The sequence below is a fragment of the Anser brachyrhynchus genome, assembly GCF_964034855.1.
Source record: "Anser brachyrhynchus genome assembly, chromosome: 1".
NCBI lineage: Eukaryota > Metazoa > Chordata > Aves > Anseriformes > Anatidae > Anser > Anser brachyrhynchus.
This window is the reverse complement of record NC_137694.1, coordinates 44021703-44036231: the sequence shown is the minus strand read 5'-3', so window position 1 is coordinate 44036231 and position 14529 is coordinate 44021703. Positions and strand designations below refer to the sequence as shown.

Below are 14529 nucleotides of genomic sequence, written 5' to 3'. Positions count from 1 at the left end.
GTTCCAAATATGTTTTTTATTTTGTAAGTTGTAAAATAAGTTTGTTCATGCTTCTATTCTTCCTCTTCTTTTCCTGTTTCTAAATTGCAGATGGAGGCCAAAGTAAAGGGGACACTAAGTTACAGCGGAAAAACCAGTGACTTCTAGACAAGCAAGGGAGCTGAAGCAGTTCTGGTTGGCTGACAGAATCTGCCCAGTTGGGAAAGTGCTTATTGTCACAGGGCTGCTGTTTCTGTCGATGTTTACATATTCTGATCCCAAGCACTGTGGTGAGAGGAAGAAGAAAAAGAAAACAATACTTGATCAAAGAGAGAAGGAAAAGGGGGACTGGTGCTCCTGGTCATGCAGACTGGTCATAGTTTGATCTTGCCTAAAGAAACAAACGTTTTTTTCATCTGTTCTGATTGGCTTTTAAAAGAAATTGATTGTCAAACCCACAGCAGCACAAACATTTTTTTCTGGGTAATGTCCAATAAAGAGTTGAAAGCATGAGAGGAGCTAGAATAGGTCTCTCCATCCATTGGGTGAGGTGGAATCATCTACTTCACGAGTTCCTGAAGTGCCCCATATAAGACTATATGTAGGTCCTGAGTGTACCGTGTGGTTGTGGACCAAAGGTTATATAGATTAGAAGTGGTGCTGGGATACTTTGTGTTGTATTTAAAACCTTACAGAAATGCAGTTTGTGATGTGGGCATTTTTTCAGCTTTACAAGGTTATTTGGCTATAGAGAGCCTATGGATGTATGCAGTCTCAGTTCCAGAGAGCTGTCTTCAAAAACAGATCTCCTGGTACATGAGATGTGAGAGACAGGCTACTGGGAAACCCTTTTCTCCTTGTTTATTTTTTTTCTTCTTTGTTTTAACATGACTCTTACATAGGGAGGAAGGGTGTGTGGAAATTTTTCATCATACGTAAAAAGGAAACCAACATTTTATTGGTCACACTAGCATTTCTTTCCCACATCCTTTTTTTTTTTTTTAAAGGCATGCTAGGACTCTTTCAGTCCCTCCATTTGTTAAACTTTCCTTTCCCTTGTGCTTATCTGCTACTGAAATTAAGTAATGTTCTATCACATCTTTCATAAAATACAGTTAGTTCTTTACCCATTCTAGATCTTCCTCATCTGTCACGTAACTCTTCCCAAAAGCCATGCATTATCCTGATTTGCTAGTAAAAGAGAGCTGAATGTGACTTACTCCAGAGCCAGGTTAATACTGCTTCAGGCATTAGCCAAAGAGGAGTCGTTCAAAAGCGACCAGAGGTGCCTTCTCTTCTGGGGCTGAATGGATCGTCTCCAGCATTTCCAGCCCCTGCTGGCCTGGAGAGTTTCCAACCTGAACTCTTCCTTACATGGTAGCACAGAACTGCAAAGCTGGCTATTTTTTTTATAGCAATACATGGACTGGTTCATTTGTAAGGTTAGGAAGTATCCAGCACATGTTGCACTTTTGACACTAGGACAGAACTTTGCTGTTAGATAAAAGATGAGAATGACAGAAACAAATAAATCCTAGGGGAAAGACGCAACTAAAATGATATGATACCCTTCTCCTTCAACCCTGAAACATTCCTGATCAGAGATGCTGAAATTCCTACTAGCTAGTCTTTCCAGTAGTTTGAGGTGAGTTTGAACCAGTGACTACTGGTCATCTCATCTTCCAGAGATACCTTGACCATGGATAATGAATCTTCAGTGTTTTTGCTAGATTAACTTATAGCTTTCAGGTTACTTTTACATGTGACTTATTTTTCTTAGACCAGAGAACAATTTCTTTTCTATTTAGAGCTCATTTTAATTTTATATAAATATATATATATACATGAATCTAAAATAATATATATTGTGTATTTAGTATAAAGATGTTGGGTTGAGCTCAGCAATAAATGTTTTTGCACAACACTTCTGTGAAAGACACATTGAATTAAAATAAGATTCATTAGTTCATGAATTTCACTCCATAGCATCAGCTAACTAGATGCCTTTTAGCTAATGCTAATGTTTCGTATGTGGCATGTTGATTAGATAAGCTTGCATCTTAGTCAAGGTTATTTAGAGTTGAAACATACAGCTACATAGACTCTTGCATTCCTCCTAGCGTGCAAATTCTAGTGAACATTAAGTACCGCAACCTATTTAGAGTGCAAGCTTTATCTGATTTTTCTTTTTCTCCAGGAAGGGTTGAAGGAAGAAAACTTTTTTTTTTTTGAGGCCTAAGAGAATGTTGTTTTTTTCTGAATTGTCAAACCTAATACTTTTAAACAACCTGTGTAGCTAAGGGAGTTGCAGCAGTGAGCCATCAAGCAGCAATATATTAAAAACAAAACACAAAATAACCCACCAAAAAAAAAAAAATGTCCTAAGAGTTCTACCTCTTCTGTGTTTTCTTCATCAAAGCATCTCATCCAAATTTACATCTCTTGTCTTTGTAGTTGCTAAATGAAACTTCAGTTGGGAGACTTGTGGCCCTTTATAATAACAGCACAAACTTTCTTTCAACATCCCTCCCTCTCTTTCTGTAGGTACGACTCACCTTCAGTTAATTCAGTTAAGGGATATCCTCTCCAAACCTTGAGGACAGGAAGTAGTCCTGTCTGTATGGCCTGTTGAGCTTCTCAGTTTTTGGAAATGAGTAAACTAATACTGATGGTGAGAATAAAGATGACCATACAGTCTTTGTGCCAGTTCAGACAGTCCCCCAGCGGGTAACTCGCCTTCAGTCATTGTACTGCCGAGCTGCTTTGGAATCAGCAACATAATGATGAAGGGGTCGGTGTTGCCTTTTCCCTATTCTTCTGTGTTAAACCTAGCAAGGCCAAATTAAAGGGAATAATAGGGTGGCTCCCAGAGACATTTTTGGTTAGCACAAACAGGGTGGGGAAGTGAAAATTTTCTGCAATGTCCAAATGCAAAACTAGGTTAATGTTTTCCTATTTTCTGCACAGCAGCTCTCCTAAAAGCATTTCCCCCAGTTTTTTACTACTTTTTAAGGGCCTCTGGTAATAAATAAACTGTAGTTGTACATACTAAGTAACCCTCAGTATTCACAAGCAATAAGAAAGCCAAGTAGAGCTGTCTTTTCCAGGCAGCAGGGCTGAACTCGGTTTGGGGTCTGTATATGAGCTAGCATGTCAAGCTCACTGAAAGCCCCAAACGAATGCAAGCAATAATTTCACACACAGGTCTTAGATGTTAAAACCCTCTGAGTAATATTTTCAGCTACGTGATCCAAAGTCCCCAAAGTCATGGTAGCTATTGTAAATCCTTCTGAGACACTTGCAAAGTAAGAAAGAAGGCAGCAGGCTACATGAAAAACAGGCTGCAAAATTTCTGATACCTTGGACTGTAACTGCAGTGTTCTCCTACTCCAAAATGGCCTAAATCACTTTGTCCAGCCTTCTCTGATGATTCAAGATACATGACTAATACTGAGTGAGTCACAAGTGTGGATGCTGTGGGTTTCACATCTGTTTTCTGCTAATCAGAAGTAACTTTTAATTACTTGGGTTCTACTTCTTGTTTGAATCCAATCAAAGTTGTCTGATGCACAGAATTGGGGGGTGGGACAGGTGCCAAGAGCCTGTTTCCTTCCTCAGTCCCATCACCTGACCCTTCTTCCACACTCCTTCTCCACTTGGTGCAAGACCCTTGAGGACATGAAAACAGAAATCCTGCAACTCTCCCAAGCTGCCATCAGTTGTGTGAACCATTAACCCTCTGGGAGTCATCTTGGACTCCGACTAACTTTATCACATTTGCTGCTACATTCATAAAATGAACTTTTAGCTGTATTTATTAGCAAATTTTAATCTAGTTTACAGTTTGTTTGGTTTTCTTTTGAGTAGTTTTTGCCCACAGATGGATTAGAAGTATTGGGGTGTTTGGGTTGTTTTTTTTTTTTTTTTTTTTTGAGTGAATTGCTAAAGGCACAGTGGTCCCTCTCCTGTTTTTGTTTTGGATTTTTTTTTGCAGATGGAATTGCAGGAAAACCTGCAGTCAGGCTAGGCTGTGGAAGGCTTTTTCCCACACCTACCTTTAATCTTTTGCTGAATTAGGGGGAAATCACTAAAGGGACACTTGCTTTTTGTTTGTTTCATAAAATGATCCAGAAAGTGAAAGCAGTAGGTAAATGACTGATTAATTAACACTTTATGCAATTTTAATTTTATAGAAATTAAAAAGTTGGTAGCTTTTTGATTGGTCCTAGCTCTGGTGAAATGGCTGTTACCCTCCATGACTTACTTGATTCAGGCCTTTGTCCTTTGTTTAAGTGCCTTTTTTTATTTTATTTCCCTACCCTCTTAAACTGTTCTCAGAGATCCTGAAGTGCTGGAAGGCATTTTGGAGGAAAATCTTAAGCTTGCCAAGATAGATGGCTTTATGCTGTTATACTATTTTTCCCTTTTGTAAAAAAAAAAAGAAAAAAAAGTGTGTAATGTATGTGACTTCATAGCTGCTGTACCATGGCGTTGGTTCTGTATGCTTGTGCTTTCTTTCTCTCACGCTCACACGTGTGCGCACACGTACATACACAGCAATATTCCCGAGAACCCCATAACTGTGTTCATCCTCCTATGTTCTGCTGGCGCTGTTAAACATTCACATACAAAAGGGGAACGTTTGGGCAAAGATGGCAGTACAATAAAAGCGTGCGTGCGTGAATGTGTAAATGTGTGTGAGAGAAAGGAAGTGGCTAATGAGATTGAAACTTGTTATATTTTTCTCTGGAGGTTTTAAATTTGGGTCTTAATTCACAAGTACAGCTGACAACTTTAAATACCGGACCGCTTCACACTATTACTGAACTTGAGGCAATAGATGTGTGGCTAACGTAACTGAAAGAAGTGGGGAAAGAAGAAGGTTAAAATAGCTTGTAACAATTTTGAGTTGAGATGAACTGCAAGGAATCTTGTGTATGGCTAGCCATGTCTGCTTGGCACTGGTTATTGCAAGGATTCTTACATTTACCAAAGTTGTCACTTCCTACCAGGCATCACGTGTGAGAAGGAACTTGGTATAAACTGCAAGAATGCAGCTGCTCTTTGAAGTTAAACCTGACTATACTTCACAAGCTGCCTAAATCATTCACCTTTGAGTACTTTTCTCACTGTACTTTTTCTTGCTGAGATTTCATTAATGGTTTGTTCTCTTAAAATAATGAACAGTAAGTTCCTGTATTGTTGGCTGCAAGTGAACACTCAAATAGTGTCTGTGCTTGTTTGCTTGTTCTCTGACAGAATCAGTGATCTGTAATAGATCTTCTAATGATTTTAACTATTCTGTGCTGAGGATACATCTAACTTACTATTATTATAAACATGCATACCTGAAATTAGCAATTCATTTCTAAACTTAAGGTAATTTATGTAAGCATCACCAGACTGTGCTAGTTCTGTGATGTTTCCACTGGGGGAGATCTAATTTTGAGTTGCAATATGAAAAGGAAGTGTTTACCTTCTCTTTTCAGAAACCAGAGTAGGAATGGCTAGAAGAGTCCTTCATACGTCAGTGAAGAGCCCATCTAGAGAGCCAACAGTAAGATACCAAATGCAACATGTTCCTGTGGCAGAAAATAGCCTAACTGCTATTCCAGTTATCGCATTCAAATGAACCTGTTGAAATGAGGCCATAGGTAGATTTCTTTTACTGATCTAACAGTGCTGGGGATAGTACTATTGCTGGTAGGTTGGTCAGTTGGAGTGAGAGCGCGTCCTAATCTGCCTTAGGTGAGTGTGAGAGAGTTACTTCTGTAGTTAGGCACATCCACCCGTGGCAGTGACTTGCGGTGACTGGGCTCCTCTGTTGCTGTTCAGTCCCTCTCAGGCACGTGTGCTCTTTATTCTAGGCTGATCTGAAAGATTGGAAATCTACAGCTGGCACTGCTGGTTGACTGTTGTGGTGTTTTTAACACCTGTGGCTGTTCTGAAAATCACCGTCAGTCTGCTGCTGCTTAAAAAAATCACTGCCAAAATAAGCAGCAGCAGTAGCCCAGCTTAGCCACTGGAAATATAACCAAACGTTGTTGGGGGATACTCTGGTTGTGGAAACGTCTGGTGCGGCTCCATCATCCTTTTTCTGTGACCCAATGATTCCTTGCTGCTGTAATAGCCTTTTGGGGCCACAGGAAGCCCCGCTGCTGCTATGTGTTATGCTGAGAGATCAGCATGGCCTGGAACTGGGGATGCACGAAGATTCCCTATGGCCATTTTTGCACACTCCTCGTAAGTGATACTGTGCTGATCTTGTCAGTAGTGGAGGATATAGGTCTGTTATTTTGTAGACATTTTTTGACAGCTATAATTCTACAGAGCAACTCTGGAAAAAAAAAAATGCTTCGTTTTGTATCTAGAAGTGAATTTCAGCCTCTTCCCTTGCCATGTCTCCTGTTTATTTAATAACCTTTAACTAAGAAGTTTTTCTTTATGCTGAAGTAATCCAAAACAAGCAGTGCACATTGCCTTCTATCATGCTCATTACTAAAGGTGTTTTTTTTGGCCCAGCAGCATGTGCAGATGTATTTTTTGAACAGATTCAGTTAACGTTTGTTACTGTCTGGTACCAAGAGAAAAAGGCAAGAGAATCAACCCAAACCAGTCAGGAGATACCACTGCTGCAGGCCAAACCAAGTAGCTGCTGAGGCAGCCAGAGCTGCTTTGAGACTTCTCAGATTTCACCAGTGGAGTGGGAGGTGGGGGAAGAAACTTTCTTGTGTTCTCAGCTTTCTCCAGATAAGGCCTTAGTTTGATTAGTAGTCACTAATATCAACTATGCAGATAAGTATTCTTTCCATGTCTCAGTGTTACATGCATTCCTTCCCCCAGCTACCCTGTTAATACATGTTGAAATTTTACCCAAAGAAAATGGAATATTTTTTGAATGTCTGTACTGCAGAACTCTTTTTGCTACAGTGAGGAAAGAAGTTTGTATTTCAAAAAAGAAACCCTTTTGCTGGTGCAACACCTAGTGTCAAGTGTCATGAAGTTGCTTCAAGAGGGAAGCTAAAATCACCTCTTGTGACAAGTCTTAGTCTGAGAGCTTTCAGAATATTCAGCTCTCAAAATGGGTTTAAAGAAGCCGCAGCAATGTTGTTTTTTTAATGTACTGATTGGATTTGGGGAGAAGCTAATGAGATCCCGTGTTTCCTTCCAATATCAGAAGTAAATCATTTCCTCACTTAAATGAAGTTGCTTCTAAACAAGAGGAGGTATCAGCTACCCAGTAGCTGGATCTTCAAATAAAAGCTGATTTGTGATTCCCCAGGTATTTCTCGCTGATCCTGTAGTCTTGTATGTAACTACAAATAACAATTTAGCTCAGAGGTGAGAACTGTAGTGTGTGTTTTATTGCCAGTAATTCCATCATGTAGCAATTAGTACCATGTTCTTGCATAGTTCTCAAGGTCCCTGTTGGAAATAGATGGAGAAATATTTTTGGACTACTGTTTAAAAAAAAAAATTTACAAAAATCATTAATGCTATTTTCCCCAAAAAGTCTACTGAGCAGCGTTATATTTTAGCCGTTAAACTAGTACCCTTGTTCTGTGATTTGTCTCTTGTAGTCTTCTTTTTACTGAGGGTTAGAAGCATTTCGTAAGTAATCCGTAAAATGTTGGTATTTCCTAGCTTAAAGTCAGGTGCTTACAATAAAAGGGCATCTGTGATTATAACTTCTGATGATACAAAAGCACTACGTTACGAATATTTCATTGAAAATACAGGTGTGGGTTGCAAGTCCCTTCAGTTCTGCCTGGTAACGAGGCTTAGTCAAGAGCAGAGCTTCCACGTCAATTCCTGCCCACCCAGCCAAGGGCAGTGGGGGTCCTCCCACAGACAGGTTTGGCCTCTGTATCCTTTGTTGTCACATTTGGCGTATATATTTTTAGCAACTTTGGATATAGCCAGCTTAACCCTACGTGACTTGCTGATCCCCAGGAGAATGAAGGAGGCTATGTAAAGTGAACAGCTGAGAAACCGGTGGGCCGAGCGTTTTCCTGCCCTGCTCTGTGTAGCTCAGAGCAGTCAGTCAGTTGCCTGAGCATTTTGTTACAAGCAAAACTAAAACCTTTGTAGTCCTCTGCTTCAAGCAAAGGAACGCGCAGCTACTAAGAGATGGCAAACCTCTTTGAGTTAGTGACTCCTGTGATGCTCTACACAGTCCCACGTGAATTTGTATCAGGTCACCTTCCTCCTTTTATTACTTCCGTATTTCAGATCACAGGGCTTAGTGACAGAGAGGATCCTAACAGCCACGTGCTTACCTGGTTGAGCTCTCCAGAGAAACTCCCCTGCGAAATGCTCCCCTCTTGTGACAGCAAGCCTGAACAACCAAATGCAGCTACATTTGGGTGATTAGCACCACTTTCATTTGGATTTTAGGGAGGCGTGTTCCACTAACTTCAAGGGATACTGTGTTTTAAATGTGTGATTTCCTTCCTCTCTCCTTATAAAACTGGACCTGAACACAAATTTTGAGTTGTTGCTTTTTTTTTTGTAATAATCTCAGGACCTGAAAGATTGTAGCATTTAGTGTGTCTTAAAAATGATGTACTGTACCAGCCATGGATTTTGTAAATACACCTGTCTCCCTTTTTTGTATTTTAATTTTTTAAAGTGTGTAAGGCTCTTTGCCAGAGGAACTGGTGCCTGCTTAATTTCCATCCTGAACTGAAGCGGGAAAAGGAAGAAGCTGCTGCCACAAAAGCCTGCATCAGTTCCAAATGTGTATACTGTTCTGGTCAGTTTAATGGCTGTTAGTCCTTAGTATTATTTTTTTATTTTTAATTGGGAAGCTGGTTTGTTCCCCTGCACATTCCCAGTTGTGGCTAGCAGAGCCCTATCAGGGAGACTATAAATCTCTTGTGTGTGACTACTTGACGTTTTCACTCCTTCCAGATACTCAGGTTCGCATTCCCTGAGAAGTCTGATGTTTTCAGAAGTCAGGACTATTGGCCCTCCGCAAGAAGAGCTGGAGCGCATTTTTTGCTTTATCAGTGCTTTGTTCCAAACAGTAACGGGGCTTGTGTCCTATGAACCTTGCAGATGCCACCAGCTTCACCACCTGTTCCTGGAGGGACTTTCCCTCTTTTTCTTCTGCTTTCCTGAAAGGAGTGCAAAGATTTTTTTGGCAGCAGTTTTGCTCTGGGATCCACATTTAGGCAGCAGCCCCCTGTTCTGCAGTAGGAGCCTTACGCAACTGGGTGTAGCTGTTCCCTGTCCGTAATGGCGACAGGCATTTTTCATGAGTGTACTTTTTTTTTTTATGTCATGTGTCTGTGCTGTATTAAATAAAGAGGAATGTACATATTAGCTCTGTCTGTGTTATTTCTCACAAAATAAAGATGTGGTTGGGGGCTTTGGGGGGGGGTCGTTTCTCTTTGTTGTTAAATTGGATGGGGGGAGCGGCTGCTACGGCTTCCTTCAGCTGGGGCCACCCCGAAGCAAGGCCAGCACTTCAAAACTGTTTTAGAAGGAGGGGACTCTTCCTCCGGAGGCCATTATTTCAAGCCCCAGCCGAGCCCTCCTCCCCTGGCCCTTCCCCGCGGCTAATGGCGGCCGCCATTTCCCTGCTCCCCGCTCCCGGGCGGCGAGGGGCAGGCGGGAGGCACCGCCCAATGGGCGCCCAGGAGGCGCTGTCCATAAAAGGAAAGGGGGCGGGAAAATGAGAGAAGTAGCACCGCAGCGCAGCCGTCTCCGCGGTAGCCCCAGTGGCCTAATGGATAAGGCATTGGCCTCCTAAGCCAGGGATTGTGGGTTCGAGTCCCATCTGGGGTGGGCTTCTTTTTTTCTACTCTCAGCTTCTTACCTTTTTTTTATTATTTATTTTATGTATGTATTCATTATTTTACTTTTTTTTTTTTTTAATTTTGGCCAAAACGCAGACCCCGAAGCCCCCGCGGCGGGGCGGGCCGCACGAAGCCTCCCTCAGCGCCTGCGGCCGTCGCTCCCCTCCCCTCCCCTCCCTGCCCAGCAGGCGGCGAGAGCCCGGCCTCGCCTCTCGCCCTCCGCCGCTCGACCCCGGCCGCTCGGGGGAGCGGGGGCGGGAAGCGATCGCTCCGCTCGGCGCTCCGCAGCCCGCCCTGGCGGTGGCCGCGCCCCGCGGGCCCGTTGCCGTGCAGCTCCGGTGCCGGCCGGTCGGAAGATGGCGGCGCTGGGCTCCCCGCTGCGGACGCTCCGCGGGCTCCTCCGCGAGCTGCGGCTGGCGAGCGGCCCGCCCGGCCGGCCCTACCGGGACACGGCCGCCTACCGGCACCTCCTGGCGGCCTTCCGCGCTCACCGGGTACGGCGGGGGCGCCGCGGCTCCTTCCCCTCCCGCTCCGCCCCCTTTCCCGGCGGCGTGAGGTGAAGCGGCCGGCCCTTGTCGCCTCCTCTCCGCAGGTCACCAGCGAGAAGCTGTGCCGGGCCCAGCAGGAGCTGCACTTCCAGGCCGCCACCTACCTGTGCCTGCTGCGCAGCGTGCGGCACCTGGCCGCCCTGCACCACGAGTACCACGGCAGGGGGGAGCGCTCGCCCGAGGAGGTGGCCGGCCTGGTGGGCTTCCGCCTGCCCCAGCAGCCGGGAGGGAAGGGCTGAAGCGGCCGCCGTGCGCCTGCCGTCGGTTCCCCAATAAACGTGCCCCGGTAGGGGAGCCGCCGAGGCCCTGCTGGCTTGTGTTTCTTGGAGGTTTTCAGTCAGCGGGTGTGGGGTGAAAGGGGAGCAAGAGGGGATCCCCTCCCGGTGGTTATCGAGTGTATCCGACCTGCCTCTTCGTCTGGGTGTCCGGTGTGACAGGCAGCCTCAGGGAATGAGTGGGGTTACCTGTAATAGAAAACTAGGCTAAAAACCTCACTGTCCAGCTATCGTAAGGCATTAAAACTTTCTTTTCTTCCCCTAAATCCGTAGGTGAAGGGATTTGCCCATTTTCTGTAGGGTTTTCCTGCCATGTTCTGTACATTGGGAATTTTCCAATGGAAAAGGAAAAGCCCAATTTCCAATTCCAATTCCCAAAGGAAAGGCCCTTTCTTTGGGGCATTAGAAGGTTCTTGTGAGTGCTGCTGTACTACTTCCTCACCTTGAAGATTTTCATCCGTGGCAATGACCTAGTGATAATGACTCAGAATACTGCTTCCTAGTGAACTGCAAATTTCTGAATGTCTTGAAGTGGTTGGCTCAGACTAGGCCTTTTATGCCTGTTTCACTGTGAATCTTGGAGAAGCTTCCTTAAGCAGTGAAGTGATGCTTGTCAGTAACACCAGATGTGTAAGTCAGACGACAGTGAGTTACAGTCCAAGCGATAATGCTGTTTTCTTGTCCTGCGACCTGGAACAGCAAGCTTCTTTTTATAAGGAAAGAAACATTGGTTTCAGTTGTCAGAAGAGGCTTGTTGTGTGCCAGATGCTTAAGAAACCTGTACCAAGGGTGACTTACAACGGCTGTAAATGCGAGGCTGGGCTGTAATTGCGGGAGGAGCTTAATAAAGAACCACCAACAAAAGAGCGCTTGGCTGGGCTTTGCCGGGAGGGAAGACAAAGCGTGCTGTGAGAAACGCGCTGCGAGCCAAACCGCTTCCCCTCAACGCGTGCCCTCGCTCGCCTCTCCCCTTAGTTAACACCAGCCCAGCCCCGGGGCAGCGGGCGGGCGGAGCAGCCCCTCAGGCCCGGGGCGCTGGGGCCAGCAGAGGCCGGGAGGGACGCGAGGCGCCCGGCTGCCCGCAGCGCTGCCCCCTAAGATGGCGGCGGGCCGCGGGGGGAGGCTCCGGGGCGCCCAGAGCGGTCCTCGCGTCACAGCGGCTCCGCGGGGCCCCCCCGCCAATCACCGCGCCGCGCGTCGCGGCCAATGGGTGGGCGCCGAGCGCCGGCCGCGCTGACGTTGGCGGGGAGGTGGGAGGCGAGGAGGAGGAGGGCGCGTGCGCGCGGGTTTCCGTTAGCGCCGGCGCGCGCGCGCGTGGCAGGCGGGAGGAGCGGCGGGGGGAGGGGAGGCGGCGGCACCGAGCCGGGCGCGGGGCAGAGGCTCCCCCGCTCCGCCCTCAGCGGCAGCGCCCGCTGCTCTCGCCGCACCTCCGCGTCCCCCCCGTGCCCTCGGCGGGGAAGCGGGGCTCCGCCCGGGCCCGCACCGTGACGCGTAGGGGGAGGGCCTCGGGCCGCGCCGGGCCTCGGGCCTTGTAGGCCGCAGTCGGCGTGAGGCGGCCGGGCCGGGCCGGGCCCCCCCCGCGCTCAAGATGTCGGCGCAGGCCCAGATGCGCGCCATGCTGGACCAGCTCATGGGCACGTCCCGGGACGGTAAGCGCCCCCCGGCCGGGGCCGCGCTCGGAGCCGGGGCGGGGGCCGGGAGGGGGCCCGACGAGCCGCCGCCGTTGTCCGCCCGCTCGCCCGCCCTAGGAGCGGGCCCGGGGCCCCGCGGGGGCGATGCGGCCGCCGGGGGCCGCCGCCGCTCTTGAGGCCCAGCCCGGCCGCCGAGCGCTGCCCGCGGGGCCCCCGGAGAAGCGGAACCGCGCCGCGGCGGGGCCCGGCCGCGTGGCTCGGCCCCGCGGGGAGCAGCGGGCAGCCGCGGCCGGGCGGGGGGGTGCGGGCAGAACAGCCCCAGCCCCCCCCCCCCCCTTTGGCGGAGCAGGGCGCTCGTGTCACTGTAGTCTGAAGTCTGACCCAAACCATCATTTCAGCCGGCTGGGTGGGTCTGCCTGCTGCTCTCTGAAAGAGAGGGTTTAGTCGCTCCCAGCGGATGAACTCCCCCTATTTTTTTTTCCCCTTTGTTAAATCACGTTTTAACACCTAGAGGCAGTAATCCTGAGACAGAGAGACACGGTAGCTACAATCAGGCTTCTGATCACTTTGCGGTCACATCGTGAAATAGAAAATTATCACTGCATACAGGTTCTCAGATTTATTTTTTTTTTCACGCTCCACAGTGATGTTTGAACGGCAGCGATCCGTAAGTGTAGGTAGTGTGGCGACTGCTAGGGAAGAGGAGGCCCTGGTGTGATGTGTAGTATCTCATTTATGAACAAGAGAATGCTGCACCTGAGGGTAGACTGTGGTTACAGATGATTTTAGTGTTCTGCATGTTGTACTCACTCTCGCAGGTATGCTACGTGTTTGTTGAAGCTTTGTGCTTTATTAATGATTATCTGTGTTCCCATGCACTGGGTAGGATATATGAACTGGGATTTACTTTGCACGTGCCGGTCATCTCTTGGAACCGGGGCAATATGATCTTTTCAGCTTTTTTGATAGGGTTTGGAATTTTAAATAAATGTAACAAGTTTTCACGTACCCAGGATATCATGAATGCTTCCTGCTACGTGCTTACAGCTGTTCTAAACAGGGGCATGATAACCTCATAGGAAATTTACTATTATGCAGAGGTTGCCTTCGAGAGCAAGGCTGGTTAGCGAGTAGTCAGTGTGCAGGATCTGACTTGGAGTGATTTTTTTGTCTCATCCCAGAAGATTTTGAATGCTTCCTGTTGTGGTGTGAGTGCTCAGCTTGGCCATGTAACATGGTGCTCATGAAATTCAAGGCTTCCCAGCGCTAGCACCCAGCTGGCTGTCTCAAAAGGGTACCTAAGACTGCACAGGAAGCTTAAAAGGGGTGAAGGCTTTTGCAGTTTTTGAATGCGTTTTCCGCTGGCGGTGGAAGAAGGGCGACTGACATGTGAGAGCTGCTTAAAGATGCTAAATGACAGTTACACTTAAGACCTAAGCTAGGAAAACCAATCGCATACTAGGTTTCCCTTAGCTTTGTGAGAAAGCAGTCATTTTATTGATAACTATATTGCCCCCTCCCACCCAGCTTGTAAATCCGGAGCTGCGGGTGCTGAAGTGAAAGTGGCTTACTGAGAGGAAGCATCTAAACAAAGTTGACGGGATGGGGAAGGATAAGGAAAAAAGGCTGTTTGCAATACTGGCTTCTATTATTGGATTAGGTGGAGAATTGGGGATCTCAGTGTAACACCATTTTAGTTCTTTTTAAAAAATAAATAAAAATTCCAGTGGAGCATTATTTAAACCAGAGTGCTCCCAGGGACTGAAAATCATCATTTTCTGTGAAGCTGGTACCCTTGTAAATTCAAGGCCAGGTTCAAGGTCACTGAAATATTGCTAGCCTTGTGAGTAGTGGGTTTTGGCTTTTTTTTTTTGTTTCGCTCCCCCATCACCTCTGACAAATACTCTTGTTTCTAGTAATATGCAAATCACAGCTTTTTGTTAGAGTGTGGCATTTCTTGGTAGAGTGGAGCTCTTGTTTCCTCACCTGTCCCCATTGCCTTATATTTTGCTCTACCTGGCAATAGAATGGATCTTAAAATGCTTCTAAAAATACCATTTCTATATTCTGTTCAAAATTACCAAAGTGCCTTTGAATTTCCCAATCAACAGAATGTTACCCTCTACACAGTCTGGTGGATTTTTTTTGGTTGGTTGTCTTTTTTTTTTTTTTTGGTTGGAAGAGGGACTTCACATTAAAATTCTCAGTTATATTAGAAAAGGCAGATCAAACGCTTGGTCTGAATTTGGGCAGCGGGGCAGACACGCTCGCAGTCAGGCGACACCTCTCCACG

At 46.7% G+C, this 14529-nt stretch overlaps 3 protein-coding genes across 4 annotated transcripts in view; all 3 read left to right on the top strand.

Moving 5' to 3' along the window:
• UBN2 (ubinuclein 2) overlaps positions 1-9306 on the top strand; it is a 56433-nt gene extending 47127 nt beyond the window's left edge. Inside the window, exon 17 of the mRNA XM_080606313.1 lies at positions 91-9306. Within this exon, the coding sequence (XP_080462439.1) occupies positions 91-140 (50 nt within the window). The 3' untranslated portion in view covers positions 141-9306. The remainder of the gene's footprint in view (positions 1-90) is intronic.
• Positions 9307-10012: 706 nt separating this feature from the next.
• FMC1 (formation of mitochondrial complex V assembly factor 1 homolog) lies at positions 10013-10633 on the top strand. The gene is made up of 2 exons (XM_080606402.1): positions 10013-10276; positions 10375-10633. Exons 1-2 carry the CDS (start codon positions 10139-10141, stop codon positions 10567-10569), a joined length of 333 nt encoding a protein of 110 aa, XP_080462528.1. The 5' UTR covers positions 10013-10138; the 3' UTR covers positions 10570-10633.
• Positions 10634-11879: 1246 nt separating this feature from the next.
• Positions 11880-14529, top strand: part of LOC308200505 (putative RNA-binding protein Luc7-like 2) — a 33664-nt gene continuing 31014 nt past the window's right edge. The window contains exon 1 of one of the 2 annotated variants that reach the window (XM_080606364.1): positions 11880-12254. In XM_080606364.1, the coding sequence (XP_080462490.1) occupies positions 12194-12254 (61 nt within the window). In that variant the 5' untranslated portion in view covers positions 11880-12193. The remainder of the gene's footprint in view (positions 12255-14529) is intronic. The other variant, XM_080606363.1, reaches the window with a different exon arrangement.